At 38.5% G+C, this 27,998-nt stretch overlaps 1 protein-coding gene across 1 annotated transcript; it reads left to right on the top strand.

Annotated features, from left to right (window-relative positions):
• On the top strand, positions 1-27,825 carry tspan15 (tetraspanin 15). The gene is made up of 8 exons (XM_079172932.1): positions 1-186; positions 7,144-7,329; positions 9,461-9,535; positions 11,325-11,420; positions 19,844-19,960; positions 23,050-23,100; positions 23,282-23,398; positions 25,791-27,825. The coding sequence occupies exons 1-8, from the start codon at positions 97-99 to the stop codon at positions 25,947-25,949; spliced, it is 891 nt and encodes a 296-aa protein (XP_079029058.1). The 5' UTR covers positions 1-96; the 3' UTR covers positions 25,950-27,825.
• Positions 27,826-27,998: the final 173 nt, after the last annotated feature.

Raw genomic sequence — 27,998 nt, 5'->3', positions numbered from 1 at the left:
CCATTCATCACTCGTGCGCTGCCAGGTGTGGTGACGATGACAACGCGGAAGTGAGTTGTCAACATCACGGGAGTCATCTGTCCTCAGTCAGCCACGATGTCCGACAACGAAGATGTCCGATACTGTCAGCGATGCTCATATCTTTTACTCAAATTTCTCCTGTTCGCTTATGCCATCGTCTGGTGGGTGAGTAACGTCATTGTGATCATTTGTTAAAGAGGAGCGCGCGCTGTTTGCACAAATATCCCGGTTTGCGGACGCAGACAGACAGGGTGTGTGTGTGTGTGTGTGTGTGTGTGTGTGTGTGTGTGTGTGTGTGTGTGTGTGTGTGTGTGTGTGTGTGTGTGTGTGTGTGTGTGTGTGTGTGTGTGTGTGTGTGTGTGTGTGTGTTCGTTTGTTTGTTTCAACTGGAGCCCTGTGTGCCGTCCACCTCCATGGAAAGGAATCATAATAAATGCTAGAAAATGATCGACGCTCAACATTTCATCCACTTTTCAAATCGCAGTGTTCAGTTGTGATCCACAGTTGTTGTACCTGTGGAGTAGTGTTCTTCTCCTGCAGTCTGTCTGCTACAAGGTGGCCACACCCTCCTGTGTGCACCTTTACCCTGCTCTTACCTGCCTGATCCGTTCTTGGTAAACACGACGAGGGAGCAGAGAAAGAGGAACAGTACACTATAATCAGGCTTTTCTTTCTGGGAGATTCCACAAACTGCTTGTGCACATGTTGTCGTGTCCGGCTGTGGTCGGACATGAGTCATGTGAGAGCCACCAGATGATAGACAGGCAATCATGTTTTCAGTAAATTTAGGAAAGTGACATAACCGCATTAAATTGCTCTAAATGACAGAGTTGGTCTAGTAATTATAGGCCTATTGTTCAGTTTACCAAGTAACATAATCTGCATGTTAGCATGAAATTGAGTATTCACTTCCTTTTTTTTCTTTTTTAAAGAGACCGCACAACCACACATCAGACTTCAATAGTGTGTGTTTTTCATTCAAAGTGATTTAAAAAAGGTAGTCAACACAACAAAACATAAAATGTAATACAATTACTATGATGAAAGGTGCATTGTGAAGGATTTTGCGACATCTAATGTTAAACTTCAGTGGCTGATACAAAAACGTGAAACGCTAAAGGCTCTGGCTAGAGCCAGTGTTGTGTTTATCTGATCTGGGCTTCTGTAGAAACATGGCGGTGCAACATGGCGTAGACATGAACAGCGCAATCTAACAAAAACACCATGTTCTTACTTTCATGTGGTTATTCACTTATAACTATATTCATTTCTTTATTATATTCCATTTCTGCCAATATATATATCCCCCTAAATGCTTGACAATAAATCTAAGTGCAGTTACACTCACATAGTAAATGGTTTGTAAGAATTCAGATCAAAATTATGTGTTTTTAATCAACCAGATGGTCAGTTTAATGGGGAAAAGGGAGAACACAATATAAAGGGGACAGTGTATCAAGTGAAATTGCTCCTTGTTTCTGGTCATATACTACTTAAATAATACATTTATAGAACTGCACTGTAATCTCTGAAGGCATCATAATGTAACCTAACTGAACCATCGTTCTCCTCTGGTCAATTTAAACACAGATTGGGTGTTTACATTGTAACATTATCAGGGATCGGGGAACAGAACCAATGTACTTATCGCATATTTTATTGAACATTGGCGGATAACGATCATCAGTAAAACTTTATTTCACACTGTGATGGTTAAGGTAACCTCTGTATTTAATCCACCGTACACATGTGTGCTGAACCGTGAGGGGGGGGTCCGTACGGATCAACAACGATCCGTTACACCACTGTTTACAATCTACACAATAAGGTTACCACAGACTGTGAAGGAATCTGCTGATTGTGTAGCTCAAGCTGGGTAACTGTTTATTGATTGTTGATCGAGGGATTATTATGACTGGGCTCTTGCTGCCTCTGACTGGCTGATTGACGGGGACAGCAGATGTCCAGTCAGTGGCCATTGACCATCAAAGGCCCCCAAAACCACAAGTAGTGCAGGCATGCATACAATCAAAAATTAGGAAGTGGAAGTTATAACAGAAATTTAAAAAAATATACACAGGTTGTATTGTATTATTATATCAATTTAAGCTGAAACTGAAAAAAGATACACTCATGGTTTCTATTATGTCAGGTTTCTGTGCGCCAAACCCTGCAGCTGCTCTCTGTCATAGAAAACATGACAGATGGCTGATTGACACAACACTTACCATAGAAAGAAAATCAGTTATTAGTTTCCTCCGTGGGACATTTCTGAAACGTTTATTCATGGAGAGGGGGGAGGAGTGAGAGTGGGATGGTGAGGCAGATGGAGGCAGTAATGGGTTTATTATGGAGAATGAATGCTGCCTTGATAGGAGAGGTGAATCAGATGAACGGGTTATATTTACATTGCTCATACAGCTTGTTGATTCAGTCATGATGTTAGAGAGACACCAGACGCCGTCTCTGAGGAATGTGGCTTGTCTCAGCGTGATACAGTCGAGGGTAAAGAGCAGTCTGGGTCGTGTTGTCGCATCCTCCAGGAAACGTTGACAGTAGCAAGTGTTCACACACTCGGCATTGAAGTGGGTGCTGTTTTATTCAAATCGACGCCAACCGTTTTGTGCCGTTTGTTTGATGAAACAGGTGTGTCATAGTAATTGAAACGTATTTTTAATTGACTGCATGCACAAATGCTGATACAGCAGGCAACTTTATTGACAGCAGTGGCCAAATTCTGTGCTGGTAATGTATTGGAAAGTTTGTGTTGCCCATACAGGATTCAGTGACATGTTTTCAACCTCAGACCTTTGCTTTCTCATCTGATCCACTGATCTTTTAAACTACCTAAAAAGGAAGCTGTAGTAGTATAATTAGCTCTTACTGTCATGCTTTGAGACTGTTATTTATTCCTCCTTTTTTATTAGTCAATGACAAACGGCATATGTTGTAGGAACAATACAGGAGTTACTTCCTGTTCACTGTGTGGAATCTAAGTCGTAAAAGGACAATGACTTCATCTAATCCAGCTTTATACTGTGTGATCAAAGGTGGTGCAGTTGACAAGACTAAAACCAAAACTAAAGCAAAGCATGAACAAGTTATATGAATATTCCAAAGGTCGTGTTTTAAAGTCATTCTGAGATGACGTTATGCCAATGTGTGCAGTGACATAATGCAAACAGTGGCAGAGTAGAGTATGTAATGTATTACATGTTGTGATCAGTCACTACGATTACCATCTGTAGTCTGTCATGAATTGCTTACATCTGTCAGTTGAATTGTGAAACCAACTGTGATCTTGGCTCTGAACAAGACAACCTCCTCTCTTATTTTCTGTCTAAACACACACCAGTGTCATGTGTCCCGGTGTTTGTCCCATGTCTGCAGCTTGTAGCCTGGTTGGTTTCAGAGCTGCATCTGAAGTCTCGGCACCGACTGTATGACAGCAGTTAGTCAAGCTCACTGATAGCACTGTGGAATTGTTGTAGCAGAACGTAGTCGGTTATATGATACAACTTAACCTTGGCCTGATGCCCTGATATTGTCACCAAGTCATCTGCAGAAATTTGAAGTTGCTTTGTTTATGGCTCTAAGTGCCCCCCCCCTCCCCTCTCCTCTTGGCAGAATTGAAGTGAGTTCAGGGCTGGCATGCAACCAGCCAGCAGCGAGATCTCATAACAGACAGCAACCAGGGACTTGTAAGGAAAAGACATTATGGTGGATTATAAATAGTGCTTGGACCTTTTTAGAACTGAAAGGCTGAAGATACATTGTGGGGAGGCAGATAGAAATTAGCAACAATTCAAGAAACAGAAAACAACAGAAAACCTAGCTCAGTCCAGAGCTTCATCACAAAACTAGGAAATATATACCTCTTTCAGCCGGGCTGCTAGCTGGCTTACCGGTCTCAAATCTCTCCAACCCTGGAGATCTTAGGGAGGTGTGTCTCCTCCCTCACCTGATCCCAATGCTCTTCTGAAGGAGTGGGTGGAGCCCTCCGGCTGGAATGTAGATTCCTCTAACTACCCTGAACCTCATCCCCTTACAGCTACAAGTGTGACGACAACTAGACTATTTTTTACTGTAGTTCCTTTTTTTTAATGCTAATTGGCAAATGTTAGCGTGCCAACACGCTAAACTAAGATGGTAAACATTACAACTGCTGAACATCAACATGTCAGCCTTGTTTTTGTGATGTTAACGTTTAGCTTGAATCTGGTTAGTCTTGTTAAAAACCTCATTTTGGCTGCGCTCATTTTCTCCTCCAATTAAAGTGGTGTAGATAATAAAAACTGTCAGCTTGTTGGAAAAGTATCTGACCAATCATGTCTGTGTTGCCTCTTTGGCCCTATTTGATCTCAGCAATTATACGTTTGTGCATAAACTATTATCATGAATCGTAATTTGTTAGATACCAGTTTGCATTTAAAGTGTGTGTGTGTGTGTGTGTGTGTGTGTGTGTGTGTGTGTGTGTGTGTGTGTGTGTGTGTGTGTGTGTGTGTGTGTGTGTGTGTGTGTGTGTGTGTGTGTGTGTGTGTGTGTGTGTGTGTGTGTGTTTAAAGTTACAGTGCTATAAATGGGTCATTGGTGTTTGGCCAGTTCCTTTTGGCTGTCTGATCATATTACAGTCCTACATTTGCTCATGTACCATTTGGCTATAATTTAATCTGTGTAATGTAATTGGCCTTTTTAATTTTATATTTGCCCAGAGCTCATTGTCGGAAAACACTTGGTCGTTTTACTTTGTTGTCTTGTATTCAATTTTCTACTTTAATTTATAGTATACATTAAAAGGTAGAAGAAAAAGCTTTTGCAAGCATCCTCCTTCACCAGAAGTTTTATTTTTTAAGATTAACATGCAAGATAATATTAGGGCTGTAATTTGGGTGAACTGACCCTTTTTAAGCTTTTCTTCACTCTCATGATGTTGCTGGTAGGCTGTGACAGTTGCTGTGGCATAATTATCTGATTCTAGATGCTGATAAAAATGCAGATTACTGTTGCAGCTTTGATGTATGCTAATGTAACACTGAAGATGTGGCAAGGAAGGCACAAAACACTGGACTGGATAGTTTACCATTTATATTTGACTGGAGAATCAAGCCTCTGTCTCAATATGTCTTGTTAGTGTTAACAAGGTCAGTGTGAAACAATTATTACATTTGCCGATGGTGGTCCCTTAAATGAAAGGGTTTATTCTAATCTAATTAAACTAACCTTTTTGAGGAAGGATCAAATTAACTATTTTAATATCTATGTAAATGAGCGTTGATGTGATATATCCTCCAGGTAGTTAAAAGGTTTAGAGGTTTTAGATGTTTTTATTTGCAGGCTCAAACTGAAATCTCACAGTGTAGCCCAGGCTCATTCATTCTTATCAAACCTTAATGTTAATGACCTGTTTTCACACGTTTGAGAATACAGCCTGCAATTAGCATCCATTAGCAGCTATACAGTACTAGTTGCGATTGTTTTTATTTCTGCAGCACAAAACCAAATTAGGCAGTTGATCGGTGGGCTACCATGCTATTTGAACACCTGCAAAGCTACTCCACCATCATAGTAGGGATGGTTTTACTGGATACTTCAATGGTGAAAGAGCTCAGTTTTTAAAGCACTATTACAACTTTTGTCATATAAAGAAACCCTGTTGTTGCTGATGACTTTCAACACTTTGGGATGCCTTCTTGTTAAGCTTCTGAACCATAGACGCTGGGGAAAAATCCAGCCTCTTGCAACTCTGATCCAGATAATTCTGTTTAAAAAAAGGGATCGATACAATGAAAGCCTAAAATTGAAGGATTGAAAGAGAAAGTATCACACAGTGTTACAGAGCAGTGTGGGTGTCAGTGTGACAGTCTAGACACTAATCTTCTTCACAGCATTGATGGTTCTTACAAATGTTAAAGTCAGACTTGAATTGATTATCTAAGGTTTGATCTTGGAGACAAAAATGCATTGAGGCTGTGCGTGCGTGTGCACACTCAGAATGTTCCCAGGCGAATGCTTATGGAGGACGCTTTTTGAAAGTTAGATTTTGCCCACTGGAGTTTAAACAGCACTAATGGTCTACTGCCATACTAGCGACTCTGTGAGGCTGCACTTAGGCTCAGCAGTGCTTAAAGTCAGCATTCTAGTATGCTCACAATGACTATGTTACATGCTGACACTAAGCAGGGAATCTACAAACAAAATAAAGCATGAGAACTTCAGTGTTCATTTTATAAAACTATAAATAATGAAGTTAACAAAAACACTATTCAATAATTGCATGCTTGTAAGGCAACAAGGTAAACGTATGTGCTCCACTATGCAGCACTTCTTGGTCATAATATATTTTGCTCATAATGAGTACAGTATTTAGTATACAATGAGGTATTTCAGTCAAGAAGTAGATGTTTTGTGTGGCCTTTGTTTAGATCAGAGTCGAACAAATCTCATACAGTCTATTTTTTGTATAGTAATGAACATTGTCCATAAAATTCTAAGGCTGTCCTCAACCAAAGAAATTCTTAGTCAGCGAACACTCATTCGATTGTGTAAACCACTCAATTAGTTGATTTAATCAACAGATCTGTAAAACGTAGTGTCTCCACAAAGAATCATGCAATAGCGCCACTTAGAACCCTTTGTTTACCAGAGATGTGTTCATTAGTTTCTTAGAAGTAAGTCATAAAGAACGTCTGATAGACTAAAGAAATCTTAGTCACCTAAGACCAAAGGAACGATGAGTCTACTCAACGTAACTTGAGTTTAGTCAATCTTTTCATTTCTAATTCTTAACCATTTCATTTTAAAATGCCGAAACCAACTGAGGTAATTAAAAAAGGGATTTGAAAATTATTCAGATTCACTAAAACAGCTATCAAACCCCAGTTTACACTGTCTGATCACATTTGTACATCTGATGTAAAGTATGTCGAAACCTGTTGATCCCATGACTTTCTGTGGTGGAGACACAAACTTAATGCATCCACATGACTATGCAAGGTCAGAGCAAGTAACATGGTATTAAATAGCGACAAAGACTACTTATAGTGTTTTCTTGAGATGAATCAGACACCTGCTCTTTCAAGCTTATGACTAACCCATCCTTACTGCTTTTTGTTTTGTTTCCAGTTGATAGGTGGCTTTATCCTGGCCATTGGCATCTATGCTGAGGTGGAGAGACAACGCTACAAGACATTGGACGGAGTGTTTTTGGCCCCGGCTATAATCCTGATCCTCCTGGGAATCATCATGTTTATTGTTTCACTCATTGGAGTCTTGGGTTCACTGAGGGATAATATAACCCTACTGAAAGTGGTGAGTGGCCTACTGAGAGCCAAGTAATTAGGTTTTTTACAACACTTTAAGAACAATGCATGCGTTCATTGTGTTTATTTCTTATTTACAAAGCAGCATTAGTTATAAAACAGTGTTAATATTTACCTCTATTTGTACCACCAGTAAATCCCTTTTTAAAACACGTGAAAGTAGAGCTATAGCTCGCTATATATAGCTCTCTATATAGCTATAGCTCTAGATTCCTATAGACCATTTCAATGGAATTGTGTTCCTAGGTAACAGCTTAAAAATCACATACTAACAAACTATTTTCACTAAGAATGAAACTGAGTATGTAGTGCATTCACACTGCATAGTATTTTGTGTATGTGAGAAATGCCCAAAATGTATACTTCATTAGCAACAATTTCTGAGTATGCAACGTGAGTTTACCGCACGTACTCAACTGCCCCACAATGCATTGCAGCTGTCATTCTTCTGAGATTTTGAGCCCAACCCCTAAAAGCTGTTTATGTCACTTTTATTGAGTTGTAATGTGTTTTCAGGTGAGAGATGTGGCATTGTAGGGTGATGTTCATGCATTTTCCTAAAAAGTTAGTGAAGATGTGTGTAACTGGGTTCTACAGTGAGTTCTGCTTTGTTCCTGTAGTTAGTCATGCATGAATTACTAGCAGATGTGTTAGACCATATGTGGGGTTAGGTGCACTGTAAGTGATATTCCTCCTTGTTTGAGTGTAAAGTGATACTCAGTGATGCTTGTTGTAGATGTTAATAAAGCATGATTGAACTACACACTATACTAATATCGGGCACATAACATGTTTGGCAGCAACCATGATGATGATGAAGGGTACAGTTACTTTCCTACTCGTTTACCTGATTTCACTCCTGAAAATAATCTACCAAAGGAGGTCTGCATAAACTTTGTTTATTTTTTTGTCATTGCGTTTGTGTGATTTTATGGGAGGCATTTGTAGAAGTAGTGAACACAAGAAAAAAAACTAGATCCACATTTGTCAATTTGTCTTATGGTGTGTTATGGTTTTATCTTCATCTCATTTACATGGAGATCATGTTACAACTGAAGATGCATGAGGTATTAAAGTGCCTCATATTATTTTATTCAGATGAAAACCGTACTATCATGTGACCATGTCCCATAATTACGGAGCTAAATGGGTAAGATTGTGACAGTCCTCTACTGAGATGTTCGTTACGTTCATTATCAGTTTTCTTGTCATTAATGTATTAATTAATGTATATCTATATGTGGCTCCGTGAGGAAAGGCTTGAGTAGCAGTCTGTCTTTCCTCTTCCTCCACGCCCACGACAGCTGTGGCCGGAGGCATTCTTTTTTGTTGTTGTCCGTCCGTCCGTCCGGTCTCCTCTGGTGAAATTGATATCTCAAATACGCATTAAGTGAATTTCTTCAAATTTGGAACAACATCCACTTGCACTCAAGGTTGAATTGATTAGAACTTGGTGGTCAAAGGTAACTGTGACCTCACAAAACACGCTTTTGGCCATAACTCGATAATTCACATGCTAATTATGATAACTTCACACAAATGTCTAATAAGATAAAATGATGAAGTGAAGACATTTTGGACAGACATGGATGTAGACGGCAACATGGCTGGTTGGCGGAGACACACAACCACTAGGCATCAATTCAAGTTTAATGCTGTCAACCATCACATATGCATGACTATTAAACATAATTATGGTCTGTCATAAATAATTTTTTCTAGAATATGTGGTGCAATTTAATGTTTATACGGTAGATGGTACACAGGTTCATATTTATTTGTCTCTCCAGTTTTTACAGGTATAGAATGTTTGTTTTTTTGCCACCAACAACTGTTGTTCAACCATGTTAAACAGCAGTTCACTTCAGGCATGGGAGCATATGCTTCCCTTTCACCCTGGAACAGATGCTTATTTGCAAAGACATGCAGACAGACAGTGCTACAAATGCAGGACTAAACAAATACCGTTGTTTGCGGCAGTAGTGAAAAGCCTGATTTCATGTATCGAAGTTTAACTTTAATAACTGATCAAAAGCTCATCCAAAAAACAACTAGAAAGATAAATATTGACATTTTATGTGTGTAATGACTCTTCCTTTCTATCGTCCGTTTGGTTACAGTTCATGTACACCCTGGCTCTGTGTCTGATCCTGGAGCTGCTCGGAGGAATCATGGCGCTGGTGTTCCGCAATCATGTGAGTCGTCCAAGGTGTTGATCAATAACCTGACATTTAGAAATACATAGTGGGGGAACAGGTTAACAACCAAAGCTTTATGCAGTCATAAACTAATATTGAAATACTGTTCATCATGAGGATATAATAAAAACCAAGACAAAATGAATTGGATTAATATATATTTTGGTTGATCTCAGTATGATTGACATGCATGAAACACTGCATGCATCTTTTAAAGCACAAGGTAATATTAATGAATGAGCCATGATGAAGTAAAAGTCCATTTATGTCATATGATTCTTATTCATCAAAACCAAATGGAAAAACCATGCAAGTTAGTGAGTTCACATCCTATAATATCTGTTATTAAAAGGAGACTTAACCGACACCACATTGAAATCTTAATTTCTCATATTTCTCGTCAGTGAATGCACAGGGACAGTATAATCAGAATGAATCTGTTCAAAGAGTAGATAGGATTATCATTTTAATGATATCCGTATGCTGATGAAACGTACTGCTTTCCTGATTTGTGTTTCTATATGTGAGGAAGTGCTAATGTGATCATGTGACCATGATCCATGATTACAGGGCCAAATGATAAAGACATTCCTCTACTGAAATGTTAATTACATTTAATATCAGTCTTTTTGCCAATGATGAATATCTTAATGTGGCTCTGTGAGGAAACAGAGTCTTTGTTCTTCTTTTTAATACTTTCAATCATCTCATTTACATGACTTTACATTAAACATAATAATGGCGTGTCTTGGAATAACTTTTTTCAATAATATTGTGTGGTGCATTTTAATGTTCATGCCAGTTTGTCATAAGAAAATCTAAATTATCCACATAATGAATGTATGTTTGTTAATGGCGGTTTTCTTGAAAATATATTACAAACTGAGATTCTAATATGTTACTTCTTTGTTTTACTGTCGTCTCATTTACATTGAGATTAAAAAGATATGGCAGTGCATTTTAATAAGATTTCAGTCTATTTCCCCTATAAGTAGATTTTATGAAAGATGGCTTTTTGTTTTCAGCGTCTCATTTTCATGAACACGTGTTCAAAATGGTAATGACATATGATCTTATAGCACGTTATTTAATATTGGTCCAGTGTTTTGTGTCTCAAAGGGAAACGGCCTCGCTAGACTTAATCCAAGTCTATAAATCTTCTTATTGTAATGTGATTTAAGTATGGCTGCTTTGCCCCTATACATTCACTGTGAAGACCTGATATTTTCAGGGGAAGAAGAAAATGAATTGAATGAAAGTCTCAGTCCCTTTAATCTCTGAGCCTCTCGTGAAGAAGTCTCAAGTCTCTATTACAGGTTATTAAAAGAGCGAAATGACGGAGCATTCAGCTGGCCTGAATGCAGTAAATAGCCCAACCCCTCTTATGAAGTATAAATAAGACCAATGTATCCCAAACAAAGAGTGACGTGGAATTAGTGTAATAAATGATTAGTTCCCTAAAAGAAAAGCGCTTCATAAACGTACTTAGTGGAGTTTCAAATATTTATTGTAGTGTCCGGATAGACTAATGCATTGACCTGACGTGACCCTGCTGCACCAGATTGTGACTGACAGATGTGAGCTGTCAAACTGTCACATTTTAATATTCCAGTTCAGTGGATTAGTCACCTTGACTAATGAGAACATTTCCTCTGCTGCCTGTCTGACACATTGATTGTAGATCAGATGTGTCGTGGAAACAAAACAATTGTGGTAACATAACGTCCTTTGTATTATTAACACACACAAACTGTTTTGCTTTTGTTGTTTTTTCTCCCTCTTACAGACTGTGGGCTTGCTGAACAAGAACATCCGAAAAGGCATAGTGAACTACTATGATGACCTGGACTTCAAAAACATCCTGGACTTTGTACAGAAGAGGGTAAGGTTATGTCACTGAATGTTTTCTGTCATGTGACAGGATTGAAAGGTCCATGTGAGCTTTTTAAATATGTCATAAGGCAATACAGTACACTCAAAACACCTGTTTAGCATTACAGGGCTCTAGTCAGGATTTGAAGTGATCTTGGATGATCACAAGTTGTTTTCAGAATAATCAGAGAGCCATTACTCTGCACTTATTCCCTGAGTACATCATGCTACCAACGTTTTAGGAAGCGTAAGGAGATGCACAGTCAGGGGGCGGCAGACTGATCACACAGAAATTAAGAAGCAGCCTGCTGCAAGCTCCACTGATTAACAGAAGAGAAAAGACAAATGATCCATCAGTCTGCTGGCTACATGCCACATGATGTCAAGACATGTGCAGAGTGACCAGCACCAGTACCAGTGGAGCAGGAGTCTGTTGATTGAATGATTTTTTGGCTTCTTGAAGGCCCAACAGTTGGCTGTTGTTTTGTGGAAGGTAATTTGGTGGTTCAGCAAGCACCTGCCTCAGTTCAAATCCCTTCACAATGGAACAGTTCAGCTTTTAAATGATTGTCTTGAATCCAAAGTCTAAGCTTCCAAACATTTATAGACTAGCCGAATTAACGGGCGTGTTCCTTTGATGTCCAGTGTGCCAAGGCTGTCAAATTGTACCATTTATATCAGTATGAACAACTACTACATGGTCACACTCGTTTCTGTCAAAGTTAGAACAGTTCTGTTTATTTCACATGGAAGATTTCTGTATTTGTGTTTTTGTCTCTTCTCACTGGTTTAAAAGACGGGGCGCGGTTGGAAAAAGGGGATGTCGCGTACTTCTGTGCACCAATCAGGATTTAGTAACAGACAGTTGTGGGGTTGTTGGCTTTTTATTTCTTCCAAACTACTGTCAATCAAATCTGATCAAGCCACATTGATACAGTCCTGCTGAGTTTGCATGTGTTAAACTCTTACTTAAAGCTACGGCAATCATTTTGATCATTTTTATAATAACGATGCAAGACTGTGAAAAGGGTTTCTTCATTGTGGTGAACAGATAATTAAACAGAGAATTATCACCTGAATCTGTAGCTCCCCTTGGCTTTACAGAGCTTTATAGTGAGTTTCAGCTCATTTTTAAGCTGTCTGGCCTGAAACAAATTCAGGATTTCTTTTGAAAAACCCTAATTTACACTACCTGCTTAGCACCAAACAGCAGACAGACACAGTTAGAGACTAGCTGGGTAATATAGTGACGCGTTTAGCAGCTAAAGACTCAAATATTACCCTCAAGAGTTGGGGGAGACCAAAACCAGAGTTAAAAGAGAGTGAATATTGAAATTGCATCTGCCAGGCAAACTACAAATGAATGCTAATGTTGCTCTGTAGCTGCTGGATCTCTAAATATGCAACTGTTTACTAACAAGTTCACCACATCAGCTGAAAAGGTGATATGTCAATATTGTGTGCAAAAAAAATGAATTGATTAATTGTTAAATTATACTAATGTTGCATATTTAGTCATGAATGTTATGGAATCATACGCCAGATTTGAAATCAAGTTCTCAATTATGATGAAAATTCATTCATGAATGTCTGAGGGTGGCTTTCACAACTGTAGTTTGGTTCATTTGGTCCAGACTAAGGGAAAAGACTGATACATTGTTGAATTTTTAGTTCTGGTCCGGTTCCTGTCCTCTCTTACTTTTTACAAACAAACTGGGGGAAGTAAACAGGAAGTTATCTAGACCGACAGGTAACTCGTTGATTGAACAGTTTTGGCGATTGTCATCCTGCATCATCAGGACCCACATGGGGAAATCAAATTCTGCGGACTGACAGAAGTTTATACAGCACTTGATGTGTGTATGTATGTTTTTTGGCTTCACAAAGAGCTCACGAAGAAAAAACTGATTATAGTTATTGTTAGTATTCTTATACTACAAATTGACCACATGTAATAAATAATGACTAACGGGTAGAGATGGGACTAAAAGACGATGTGCTTATTATTGTGGGTTTGCTGTCACACACTTTTTAATGGATGTAATAAACTGACACAGTCGGATACAAGTCGTTTTAGATGTTTTTGACCGAAAATACCCGCGCTGATGTGTGCATGTGTTAACATGGTTACCAAATGGTATATAGTATATGGCCTTATACAGATCAATTATAAGATTGCTTCCTGAACAGATTTCACAATCAGCAGATGGATTTGAGTTGTGAGCTGCTCGTTGTTTACAGTCAAGACTGGAGTTGAGAGACGCCGTGTACGACCAGATGTTTCACAGCCAGCTAACAAGCTAATTTTAAACCAATAAAAAGCGAAATCACCGTCAGACGAAAGCTGGTGGGTTCCCAAATTGCATTTCGTCCAAATGTGCTCCACCTCTTTTGCTCTCCAGTTTACCTGCATTCAACCAAAGCCTGCTCGAACATGATTAGTCTATACTACTAGGACTACAAACGGATACCAGAACGCTTACGATACCAAAATCTTGCCTACAGAGTCTATGTATGTGTTTGTGAGATGTAATAGAGATTTAATAGCGATTACTTTCACACCACAAACAAACTGCACCAGAGACACACCTTTTCAAGCAGTCTGGGTTCGGTTGTTTGGTCGGCACCAGGGTTCAATTGACAGCTTTGGCACCAGCCCAAATGAAGCAAACTAACTGTTCAGAAGGACCTGCGTTTGATCTAACTGAACGAAACAGGTTAGGTGTGAAAGCACCCTTAGTTGATAAAGAGTCTCTGCCATAACACACAGCACTGAATTGTTTCAGTGCTGCCAGGAATAGTTGTTTTTGCTGCAGCGATATCAAAAAAATATACATATGCAGTTCAAAATGAATGTCAAAAAAAGAATTTGCTATATTTATTTTGGCTTGCCATCCAGCCAACAGTCTCAACTCTTTGTGAACGTAGTAGTTTAATACCTTCAAAAGCAGTTCCACTTCATCATCACTCCAAACAAAAAAAGGCTCGCTTCCTTTAGCAGCATATTTTTAATCTTTATCCTGTGATGTGATCTCTTGAAGATCTTAAGTCACTGGCACTCTGATCTGCTTGCTCTGATGACAACAAACAGTGCCGCAGTAATGGTTTTTCACAGTATATTTTTCCTGTCACGGTGTAAAGCTGCTGTTTGGCTCCAATGTCCTTTGAGAGATTTAAGTGTTTTTCTGGAGGACTTTGACGAAAAAACAATAAGAAAACCTGAGTGGGGATTAAGAAAGTTTCCACACGTAAATTGACTCGGTGGCTTTATCTGCGTTTGAGGACAATGACCTAATTGTTGCTATGGTTATAGTCAACCAAAGAAATTATTGGTCGTCTGAAATTCTACTGACTCTTAAACTGATCGGTCGAATCTGCACGTTATCTCTAGATTAATTAAAAATACAATTGTTTCTAGCGTTGTTCTTTAGTTCTTAAATAGCAGCAAAACAAGTAATCCTTCAAGACATGAACTCTCTTTCACACATACACACACTTCCCTTCCGCCCCTTAAAATAACAGATTAACTAGTGCTTTTCTCCTAATGTTACTTATGTATTGTAAAACTAGCAATTGTTCGACCAATGAGAATTTGGAAGGGGCTAAATTTGACTATTTTTGTAACTTAATTACTACTCTGCCTTTTGGCTATACCAGCTACTAATATGCCACAACATACCTTGGTTGCCACTAACAAGAAAAGGATGCAGGCTTTAACTGAACCTGGGTCAGCTCGCCTCTATTTCTGCCATCGCAGTCAACAAAGCATTTCTCGCACCTGGTAGCCCAGTCATCCTCTTGTGTCGATTTCACTTCAGTTAGGCAGACAGAAAATAAATGAAAATACTCCGAGGATGAGTGTTATCATCCCTTACGACTCATTGATGTTGGTCTCAACAAAAAGACGCTCCTTTTTGTCTTCTGTGTTCTGATCATGAGCCAATCAAGCAACCTGGGATCGTGACACTTTCCCGAATTGACAATCTGACCTCAAGCAGCGGTTATCCAGGTGTGCAGAGGTGAAAAAGTAGTCAGGATTTCCACTTCTCGCTGGAGCCCTTGTTTCCTTTTTCCCACTAATTTCATCACTCCTCATGTGAACAAATGAGTACACTTGAATGCCTTTGAGGACTGTTTGAGAGTGTGTGTGCGTCTCACCAATCTTTATAATTTATGATCGCATTCGAGTGGAACCTTTTCTGAGCAGGTATGAGCCCTTCTGCCTTTAGATGCGTTCAGATGTGTACCAGACATACTAAACCCACGGTGATATTCAGTTGTTAATGCCCGCCTGTAAGCTCTTTGTTCCAGTAGTAAAATTGCTCAGCTCTAAATAGCATCTGGTGTACAACAACAGGAAATGAAAAAAATCTCATCCTAGAGCCACTTCGCGAATCTGTGGATTATTTGCAGGTCATATTATATCCTGTCCAAAGTTAATTTCAAGCTTACCTTTCTGTTCCGTATTCTAACAGGAATGTGACATTTACCACTAATGCCAGTGTCTTCAACACTGAAAGACTGAAAGGTTATTGCAAGAAGCTGAATTATTATTATTGCAAGAATTTCTCTCATCAGAGGGAATCCAAGCAACTCAAGACAGCCCCCCCCCCCACATAAACGCCACCCAGCTCAAAAGTTGTGTCATTTTTTTTATCAGAGTTTACGCTGCAGTCACAGCGTTCAGCGTTGTCACAGCCATCGCGTCAGGATTTTGTGGTTTATATCAAGACGTCTTGCAGCAGTGAAAACAACAAGGCCATCCAGTCATTTGGAGAAACATTGACTTTGTTTCCTCAGCGCTGTGTGGTTGTTTGAACAAAAAGCCATTTATTTTCTGGAAAGATGTTAAGAACATATTCTTTTATTTGTTTTACGTCAGTGTTGATCTTAACGACATTGATTACTCTGATAAGGGCTGTTTCAGTGCTTTGTTAAGCTCCGTAACCCAACTGACACATCACTGTGCATTTAGAGAATTATCTATTTGTCTCTACTTTTCCATGACTATCAAGTATTTTGTGAACAAAGGGAATGTCAGTAGTGGGTATGGAGGCCAGTCTGTCAAACAACAAACTTGAATTTGTTTCTAAAGCAACGCAATGCCATCTGTGCAATCATGATATGAATGTTTATTGTTTATTAACTGGATCCCGTTAGCTGACGCCTTGGCGGTCGCTAATCTTTCTGGGGTCCACAGAAAGACAAAAACATAATACATACAACACATGACGCAAAACAAACAGTTATAACAGTATAATCAGATACAAAGTACAGTCAGAGACTAGGATGTATAGTATCAGCACCGACCATTAACATTATGCATCCATAACCGCTTCAAAGAAAGGATCAGGAGTCTACAAAGGCAATGGAGTTCTAGTCATATGGTCAGTGGCATTAGCTGAGCCTTTAATTGTTTTTTAAATGACAGTTTATTAACTGTATAAGTTATATGAGGGTAGTGAGTTCCAAGCTATTATTGAACGGTAGATAACGGCGTTTGAAGAGGTTTGTTCTTGGGATTGGAGGTATCAAGTGATCTGAGTTAGCATTCCTGGCGTGATGGTTATGTCTGTTTGTACTTGGTTGAAGAAATATTCAGATGTTTGATGAAATACTAAAGGCTATAGTGGAGTTTAATTTCAACTCAGAACCATGCAGCCAAGAGTGCATGCTATATTTCTCTCTCTTATTGAAAACCTTATTGAATGTGAATGTCAAATTGCATGCAGATTTATTGCGAGTGTGAGTGGTAAACCTACTGTAACTTTCCACACAGGTTTCATCAGGGGATAATGGCTTATTAAAACTAATTGGTAATAACCCAATATGAAGAGAGTGTAAATGTCTGAATTGGGAATAGTGGTAATAATGGTTGAGGTTCCATAAAATATCCCTATTTCAGTTCAGACACTATGACTTAAATAAGCTTTTTGCTTTGGTTTGTTTTTTGAAGGAAAATAGACAGCTCCTGACATAACTGTAGAGAGCATCAGCTACTGGTTAATCTGTAAAAAACAAAGAAATCAGAGACTCAGAAGGAAGGAGTCAAGATTCTGTTATTCAGCCCTCCAATGTGTTTCACCTTTAAAAACAATTTGATGTAGAAAGTTGGTAAAGGAGAAGTTTGCCAAAACTGTTGAATTTTTTTTTCAAATGCTAACCTTATCGGGCATGGAAGATCTGTCACAACATTTCTGCATGGATGCCATAATAGTAATAATTAAATAGTATCGAATGCAGGGAGCACATGATAGGGCTTCAGTCTTGCTACACACACTTTGAGCAGTCAGCTGTTCAATTAGCCACCCAGTTAGTCGCTCAGTCAGGCAGTGAACAGCCGGTCATCAGTCAGTTAGGCAGCTGGCTCTAAAATCAGTCACTCCTTCAGACACAACTGACTCTCAAGTAATTGAACTCTGGAGAATTGTTGTCATCCAACAGTGAAAAAGACTAATAGAAATAGAAAACTACAGGAAAATGGAAAAAATCAAAAAGAGATGAAATGGTTAAGAGAGGTTCATCCGTGACACCAGATTGGGATTGAACAGAATGAGTATTTGATTGAGACAGAGATGAATAATGAATGTTGTATTTTACAGTAACTGCAGTAAACAAATTGGTAGGTGATCTAGTCATGAATCTGAAAGTGACGAGTCTCTATTGTCTCTTCCCTCTTGGGTTTGTCTCGTGAGGATACAAAACCTCCTGATCAATTTTCCCAAAGATAAGATTTACTGACTGTTGGATTGTATTTATGGTACAGGGGCACCTACTGAACTCGTAAGTCCGTTTGAAGTTGTAGGCTAATGTTTTTGGACTTATACCCGACACTTGCAGACATTAATCACATCACAATTGCTTTGCCTTCCTGTGACCCTCGTTCGGGTCCTGACCCGGTGCTGGATAAACGGCGCTCTGTGGAGTCACGCCAACGAGAAGAGGGAGTAACTTCCTGGCACACTGGCGTCATGTCAGCATACTGATCACACGGCCTGGCAAAGAGCAGCTTCATATGTATTCATTTATTCATCCTCTCTCCATCTCTTGTCTCGTCCTCTCTTACTGTCTGACCTTTTGTCCAATTTTCTCCCTCTCTTACTGTCTTTCTGATTCTCACTGACTACAAAGCAGAGCTAATGGTGTGGTTTTCAGGTTTTTCTGCGAGTGTGAACTCTCTGAGGGCAGCTGTGCAGCCACAGCTACCAGGTGAAAGCATAAATTAGATAGAAATTACTGAATGGAGGCATTTCAGGATTTGGTGTAATCTATTTTGTGTGCAAACAACTGGGGCAGTCAATTATTTTATTACAATTTGAAAAGCATTTAGTCATCCCACATTCGGTCATATATCTATACTATAAATAGACTTTTCACTATTTGTTACACCTGTTCTGCTGCTATGAGAAGGTTATTTAGGTTATATTTTGATGGTTATTAAATTAACATTAACATCATCGTGGATGCCATGCAGCGTGTTTGCCTAAACAGCCTTCAAACCATGTAAAACTGATAAGGAAGATGTTTGAAGCCGCTTTAATCAATGTGACTCAAAAGCTCTCAGCCAAAACCAATAAGTATTAATGTTCTCGGGAGATCTTATCAAAGCTTGTATATTTCCCCTGTTAAGTGATAATATTTTCTTTTCTTCAGGGTTTGTTAATAATGGCTGAAATAGAGGGCAATATAAAATAATTGGTTTGTATCATTTTGTCGATTTAGGCTGTGAGTGTTATAGATTCCGGAGCAAACAGTTCAGTCTGTGAGGCTGCTGTAAATGTATACCTTTGGATTTTAATTAATGATAATTTCTAATGTGAGTGAGAGGACAAATAGAGCTTAATTATAGCTTTAGGTTCTTAAATTGTAACGGCCATGATGTGTTTCTATGTAATCTGGATAAAAACTTCTGAAAACTGTTTTTTTTAATGTATTTTTGTTTATGTAGTCCAAATTAATGAGTCAGAGTTTTAAGTGTTGTTTGTGATTGATTTCCCATATTGAGATATATATTTGTATCAGAAAAAGTTATCTTAATATAATATTTTACTTCATTGTAGTATCATAATAATGATTTCACCCCTATCGCCCAGCCCTCCCACCAGCTGACCAACCACACTGATTGTGGCAGAGTTGGAAAAAGAGAGAGACATGCACATATGAAAGACTCATAATTACATGCAAATTGTTGTTAATTATGGCTCATTTCCTCCCAAAATGTTACTGGCATTACTAACCTCAGAAAAAATGTTGTTTGTCAAGTTGTACTTCCTTTTTCTTTATCTCTCCCTTATCTATGTCTCCACTCTGTTTATCTCCTCTTCCCCTTATATCCTCTCCCATCACTCTCTTAAACTCTTGCTTTTTGTCTTTCCTCCTCCTTCCAATCTCGGCCCTATGCCTCTAATCTGCTATCTTTCTTGTCTGTGGCAGTTTGAGTGTTGTGGAGGTCAAGAGTATACAGACTGGTCAGTCAACATGTACCACAACTGTTCTGCACCTGGTCCATCGGCCTGCGGTGTCCCATACACCTGCTGCATTACTACTAAGGTGGGTATAACTTTCTCCATTACTTTTAGTAGTATATAAACTGCTGCTTACTGTTATACTGTAGGATGTACTGGCTGTCTGTTATGGGTTTCCTGTTGCATCAGGTAATATTACCGCCATTTCTACCCCTCACTGCACTAGGCAAGGCAAGTTTATTTGTATAGCACATTTCAACAACAAGGTAATTCAAAGTGCTTCACATAAAACCATTAAAAGCATCAAAACATGAGGCAAAAGAAAAGGAGATTTAAAAACAATTAAGAGCATTCATTAAAACACTAAAAACAATCATTAAAACACTAAAAAGCGGTGTACGAAATAAAATACAGTAGTAAAATTAAAAAATGCAGGAAATTGATTAATATCCTTGAATGTGGTTCAATTAAAGGCAGCAGCGAACAGAAAAGTCTTCAATCTTGATTTAAAGGAGCTGAGGGTCTCAGCAGACCTGCAGCTTTCTGGGACTTTGTTCCAGATATGTGGAGCAGAACAACTGAACGCTGCTTCTCCATGTTTAGTTCTGACTCTGGGAACAGAAAGTAGAGCAGTCCCAGGCGACCTAAGGGGTCGGGATGGTTCATAAGGTAGCAGCAGATCAGAGATGTATTTTGGCCCTAAACCATTCAGTGCTTTATAAACCAACAGCAGGATTTTAAATAAAATTCTTTGTTGGACAGGAAGCCAGTGCAAAGACCTCAGAACTGGAGTGACGTGATCCACTTTCTTGGTCTTAGCGAGGACTCGAGCTGCAGCGTTCTGAATCAGCTGCAGCTTTCTGATTGACTTTTTACTGAGACCTGTAAACACACTACCGCTGCTATCTACTACTGCCACATTACATTGCAGCAAATGTAACTATTAGCTGTTCAGTTACAGCTTGGATTCAAGTATTATAACCAGATTAATTACTTCTGCTCGCACCATACTGTCATTGTGCAAAATGTTTCTGAGGGTCGCCATTGCTTAACAAACAAGCGTAACATACAATTTCCATGTATGTTAAATGCTGGAATCATCAGAATTCCCTTTCAATCGCTGCTAGCTATAGCTGCCAATACCACCCTGAGCTGAGAAAGACCCCTCATACTTATACTGTATATGAGTGTTAATTAGTTTTGAAGATCAGCGTTAGTTCCTAGCATCTTTCACATTACCTCATGTGCTTGGAAAGAGAAAACATTTCATGGTTCCTGTCTATTTATATATGATGGATCTGTGAATCCCTGAACACTCGGTTCAGTTTGTATATCATTACAGTAATGGCTGTAATAGTGTAGAGTTATGTTTAAAATACATCTCATCACCCTTATAATGGTGATTAAGCCTTTTCCATGCCAGACACGCTAGGAGGCAATTTTCTCCAACACAAAACAGCATGTGTGCACCGTTTAATTTATACACCTACACTCCCCAGAGTTTACAGGCAAAGAGAACAAACAAAAACTTTTTAGTGAGTCAGACAACAGTTTGATGGACTGCGTCTCATAACTGGACTCATGAAACTACTGCTGCTTTATTACTCCTTCAATATGTATGTGTTCTCAATATTAAATTCAATTACCACAGTAGTGCTATTAGTAATTAATTTATATTTTCTACAGTATTTTCACTGGTTTGTTTTTCATTCCACTGTCATGATATGAAATGTTCTTGCAGTATTGCTCATTACTGTAAACTGTAGAGGAGACGTTGAGCAGCCTGAAGTAAGCCAGTATGATATTTTTACTGTAGTATTTTAGATATCTTTATTGTAGAATTATAAAATAATAATGGATTGATTAGTTTGGTTTGTTGCTGTATTCAGAATTGTGTATTCTTCTAGAACTGTTAAAAGACGATGCTCGGCAACAGCTGAAGCCATCACGGTTTATGGTCTATCATTATCATCCATGTTATTGTTGTTCAAAAATCTTTTTTAAGAATGAATACATTCAATTTGACATGCATTTAAATGAAGAATGAGAAAACGTGTGTGCCAGAGACGACACATGGCAGGACATAAAAGCTCTCCAACAGATTGACAACTGTTGCCCTCGAAACAGACTCGTCTTGGCAAACAAACAAGAAATACACAAATATAGAGATGTATTTATAATACTTTCTTGGAAGTGTTAAGTACAAGGCGACATTAACAGGAAGAGATATCATTTAAACTCTATAGGAAGACATTATAATATACATTATAACAAAGAACTCAGTTGGATATAATGGAATTGCAAGTCATTTTGCCATTTCCTGCACTCCTGTCTTTAAAATGTGGTCCATTTGGTGCAAATTTAAGGTAAAAAAGATGCTTTGTCCATCTACTGTGTAATCATTCAGATGAAAGGTTAATGTAAATTGGGCTTAATATGTCATATAATTTCCTCCATATTTAGATGATGTTGTATTGAGGTTCACACCCATTCATTGAACATGACCAATGACTCATTACTATCGGCTCCAATGCTCAAAAGTGTAGTTTTCTACTCTATAATCTTTGTAATTGCAGGCCTGTATGTTCATATTAACACAAAGCAGCAATTAGATCCAACTTGATAGAGCATCGTGTTTCTTCTCTGACAGACGAGGGTTCCCACCTGATCCGTTGAAATGTATTGAGCAGAGACAAGTTTTATAAATAAATTTGCTAAAATGTTAATGTTGACCCCCCTCCTCTTCTTCTTCTGCCAGACGGCCACGAGAGATTGGCGGTTTGTTTTGTCTCATTTGAATATAGGAATCCATCTGAATATTTGAATATGGAAAACCACCAGCTCAAAGTCATGAGGGACAATGCTTGCATATACACACTTCAGTTTTTACACAGTCAAAGGTATTGTGGTCCGCGTCTAGCTCAATGTCTCTCTCACACACACACAGTTTCTCTCGTGATGTCTTCAGCAGTCTTGCGGTTCAGGACTGTCTTCTGTGTGTGCATGAGAGAGGTAGTTATGATGTGTGTAATTTTGTGTCTTGTTTATGTTTTCACCACTAATGGTCGACTACAAACTCTGCTGTTGATTCCTCTTCACAGGCTTCTGTCTGTTTCTAACGTATTATTTCTACCTCTTACCTTTATCTCTTCTCTCTGCTTCTCTCCCCTCCAGCCTAATGAAGTGGCCAACACTATGTGTGGGTACAAGGTGTTGGAAAAAGAGGTGAGATCTCAAAAGATTGACTTCCATGAAATGTAAGATTATTAGTCACAGTGTTGAATGATGTGGTCTTTAATGCATGTAATTCACTAAACTAGTAATACACCTTAATAACCAAGTCCTTGACTGTATCTACTAACTGTGAAAACTGAAATTACAGTAACAAGCAATTTGTGTCTCGCAGCGTTTGGACTTGATTAAAACCATCCATATCCGAGGCTGCACTGATGCTTTCTTCATCTGGCTGATGGACAACTATAAGATCATGGCTGGACTGCTATTGGGGATCCTACTGCCTCAGGTACACACACACACACACACACACACACACACACACACACACACACACACACACACACACACACACACACACACACACACACACACACACACACACACACACACACACACACACACACACACACACACACACACACACACACACACACACACACACACACACACACACTGTCACAAACTTCTCATGCACCATCATTTAAGGCAGCTTGTTATTCATGATGCTCAGTACAAATTATTCAAGTGTAAGGAAAGGTGCTCTGTTGTTTGGTACGAACCTAAATTACAAACATGTAGTCTGATGAAAACCAGTTGTAGTGTAGTAAAGCCTAATGTGAAGCAGAAGTTAAAGATCTATGTGTGCACAGTTACATTAATGTACACGACCATTGTCTCCCTTAAGAGAAAAATTCCATTCCATGTTTAATTGTTAAATATGTAATAATTAATAACTTCAGTAAAATGTCCTTATTTTTTGGATGAGTGGGTTTTAGAAGACCACCCTTTTTTGTGGCAGATTTCATTTGACTAGTTCTTTGTTTCCAATGTTATTTTAGAAGTTCTGTTCATGTCAGACAAATGTTTCACCAATGCAACAGTGTTTCTTTTGGTGTCTTAGTTCATATGGGCACTTGTATGTGCGTAAATAGCAAAACTGCATACCAAAAGAGATATTGCCTTACATTAATTCCTTGATTTAGACTAACTTTAAATATTACATGTTTAACCCCAACCTTAAACTTAACCTTGAACCAAGTTTTACCTTTGGCGTCTGACCTCTGAGGTCCATGTCAGTAAAATATTGTTTCTATACATGTTTACATGTTTTTTGGATCTTAAAAACCGTCCCCCTTTTTTCATTTTCTCTTGTAGGATTCTTATTCTTTTCAGGCCATAACTCAATTTTACTACACAAGCTCCACGAGAAACCTGTTGTTGGTGCATTCTCCGTCAAACCTGTAGTTCCAGTTGTCTCTAATTTAAACCAAGTCTGAACCCGAATTTTATGATTGGGTATTGCATGTTTAAGCAGATATACGTATGTCCCCACAACACAGTCAACTATAAGACTGAGATGTTCCACTTGTCCTACAGCTGTGTTGATCTTATATGATTTTTGTACTGAACATTTTGCTATTCTCAAAGAGTAGAGGTGTTGATTGTACCTGTGACCTTCACAGAACAACTCTTGTGCAGCTGTGAGAGTTTGTTTGGCAGAGATTAAACAAGTGCAGCTTTAGTTTCTGCGGAAATACCCACAACCAGCAACTCGGATGACTAAAAATAAAACAGTGATAAAATATGCAGTTCAATGTTCACAAAATGCTTTACACGCTCTTCCATTTCATTGAGGTTTGCTTTGTGACAGTTGAACTTTTGAAACATCAGCAGATAAAATTAAAAAAAATAGATCTTATTTTTGGTACAAGGTTTTTGAAACTCACTGATATTTTTCTAGCTTTAAAAAAACTATATGTCAGATACTGGGACACTTATAAACCAATATTTACACATATTTAGTGTTTATACTATGGGCGTGACGGACACAGAATAACATTCTCATCACACTCAGTCATTGCTGACACGGCCCTTTATCAGAAGTCGTTTAATGATTGGATGCTGCCGCTGATCACCGGGACAAATTACATTTGATTCAACTCAGGTGCAATATCACCACCAGGTTTAGATTTTATTTTAGCTCCGATTCAATATTTAGTAAAAAAATATTTTGATTAATAACAAGCAAAAAACTGTTTTCATGAATATCCATAAAGTTTTTGTTCTTTAAACTTTCGGTCTTTTATGTATAATAATATGCCATCCTTCAGCAGTGAAAACATTTAATGAACAGCTGGTAAAAAGACCCTGTGAGTCAGGTAGAAATTATATATATATATATAAATTGTAAAGATATATTTAACAGTATCTTTACAAAATATGGTTTGACGGATCTGTTATAGGAATATAAATATTATCTGCAATATAAATACAAAATACAGATTTTTTTAATGATTGAGCAGATGCTTGTAAAGCTGTTTATTTAAGTGAAAACATTTCACATTCTCACTACTTCACTGTTAGTAGTGACAGTACATCACATTATCTTTGCAAATACAAACTAATGCATGCTGAGATGTTAACATCTGCAGACGGACAGGTGATGCAGCTCTGCTTTTGTCAGTAGAAACTGAGATTACTTCAGATAACGAGTTCAGAGGAAAAGACATCTCATTTGTCTGAAAGCGATTCCTCTCCTTGCATGTCTTCCTCATGTCTAACGCGGAAGGGATTAAGACACAAGAAAATGGAAGGAGGAGACATTTAAGACAAAAGAGAAGCACTCAATGGTGACCTGCCTTCCTATACTTAGCTTCCCTTTCTCTTTCTGTCTGCAGTTCTGTGGTGTGATATTCAGCTGGCTGTACATGACTCGTGTTGAAGACGCCATCAGTGAGTACGGTCACTACATGGACCTGCTGACCAATGAGAATAAAAGAGTTGCCAAGAGGCAGGGCCATGTGGCAAAATGGTTTAAGTGTATGCCAGAGGTCTGATGGAGATGACGAACAATAAGCAGCAAATGGACTCCAGCCAACACTCACAGTTGGTTAAAAGTCGATCCAGATACTGCTGCAGACACTGTGAGAGACTACCTTTGACTAGAAGGAAATGTTATGCAACCAAATTATTGATTGTTTTGATATTCAAGTGTTCCTTTTTCAATTTGACTGTAAAGTTACTGCATGCATCCAACACAAAATAATTTGCAGGGCCCATTGATGTGTTAATTATTATTACTGTGTAAACATACAGTGTTTGAATGCATGAGTGGGAAATGATAGCTCATTTAGATTCGCTTTTAGCTGCATTGTGCCCAAAAGAGTCTCAGGGATAAATGCAGAAACCACTTTTGCTTCTTTTTTACAATATGACATGAAATTAGTCTGTTCAGTTCAACCACAATATACAGCACTGAGTTGTTTTGCATAGCTTCATACCTGTTTTCATTGCTTGTTTTTTGCCACCAATTAAAGCATTGCTCTGCTCCTGTCATCCACACTATTGCCAAAAACTCAAATACAAGATATTTTAGGCTGAGACATTATATCTCTCTGAAGCTCCATTTTTTTTTGCCTTATTTGTATATATAACTGGAAATACTTTGAGACGGTGCCCTGCACATTATGTTCACAAGTGCTGGCTGAACCTTCGTGATGTGTCCAGCACAACAAGTGTTGCCTCTAACTTAACCTCAGAAATATATTTCCTATTCATCTTCAGTCAACTTACTGGAAAAATTGAGAAAATGAAGTGGGAAGAGGCTGACCTGCATGCAGGGCCCGAGTCTGCTTTAAGAGGATCAGTTTTATGTTGATTTATAAGATGAATGCTAATGCTGTGCCACTGATATAACAAGAGGACATCTCAAGGTTATTAAGTACAGCAACCCTCTCGGTTTAGAGTTTATGTACTACTATCTTGCAACAGTAAATCTGTGAGACGGACAATTCCACCTGAATTATATATATTTTTTTATCTATATGACAAAATGTTTTTAGGGAACAAATTCTGCTAAGAAAGCAACAAGTACTAGCCAATCAGAGGCAGAGTAGGGCGGGGCTTCGTGAAATGCGGGTAGGGGCAAAAAAATACATTCAAACTACCGTTAATAACAGGCCGCGCAACTGACAGTGGCTGTGAAACGGGTCATTTGGCATGCAGATGAGAGGGCTTATCAACATTTCCAAAAAAGCTGTCTTGCACACATATTGCTATTGTTCCATTGGTTAAGCTACCCCTGCCTTAGAACACCCTACAACATATAATACAGTGTGTTTTTTTTGTTTTACAGATATGCACTTGCACAAGTGAATAATGTGAATTTAATGTATTACTGAACTTTGTTTGAAGTGAAGTTAAAAACTTAGACCAAATACGAAATATTTGTTGATTTCGATTTTTTCCATACAGTACTTGACCCTTTTAATGTGTACAGCATGGAAGATGTTTTCTAAACATGTAATATAACATAAAGAATATTTGAGTGATTGTAATGATGACCTTTCTGTAACTATCATTACTATAGGCTAAAATCACAGGACTTACACATCACAGCTTAAGTGCCAGTGTTGTCAATTTAAAGGGATAAGATGACACACAGATGCACATCCTAAGTTATCTTATTAGTTTTGTAGTTGCGAGGACATTTGGCACACCACTGCTATGTATCCCATGTACTGTGTGCACATTGTTTGTCATGTGCTATATACAAGTGCACACATTAAGTACGTGGGCGGCCTTACTGGGAATTGCATCTATTTTTTTAAATGAGTGTCAGTTCATTGAGTTGCACAAAACCACATGTACTGAAAGAAGTGTGTTATGTTGTTTTGCATGGTTAAGGGTGGAAAATAAAATGATTTAATGCTGGTTTGTGTTTTACCGTTTAGTTGACTGTAGCACTGAATGGATCTTGCTGTAAAGGGATATTGGGGGGGGGGGGGGGGGGGGGGGGGCTGTTAAATAAACGATGGCTGATACAGTATCATACTGTGTATTATCTGGAGCGGGCTTTCCCCTGAGTCACAAACAGTATCTAAATA

This window comes from Pholis gunnellus (genome assembly GCF_910591455.1).
Source record: "Pholis gunnellus genome assembly, chromosome: 1".
In the NCBI taxonomy this organism is placed as follows: Eukaryota; Metazoa; Chordata; class Actinopteri; order Perciformes; family Pholidae; genus Pholis; species Pholis gunnellus.
The sequence above is the reverse complement of the archived record's forward strand: the minus strand, read 5'-3'. Positions and strand labels throughout refer to the sequence as shown.

Bases quoted from the DNA above. Each gene is read 5' to 3' on its own strand.
- tspan15 (XM_079172932.1), top strand. From the start codon at position 97: ATGTCCGACAACGAAGATGTCCGATACTGTCAGCGATGCTCATATCTT. The intron at 9,536-11,324 runs GTGAGTCGTCCA...TCCCTCTTACAG, and splicing joins CGCTGGTGTTCCGCAATCAT to ACTGTGGGCTTGCTGAACAA. The intron at 19,961-23,049 runs GTGGGTATAACT...TCTCCCCTCCAG, and splicing joins CCTGCTGCATTACTACTAAG to CCTAATGAAGTGGCCAACAC.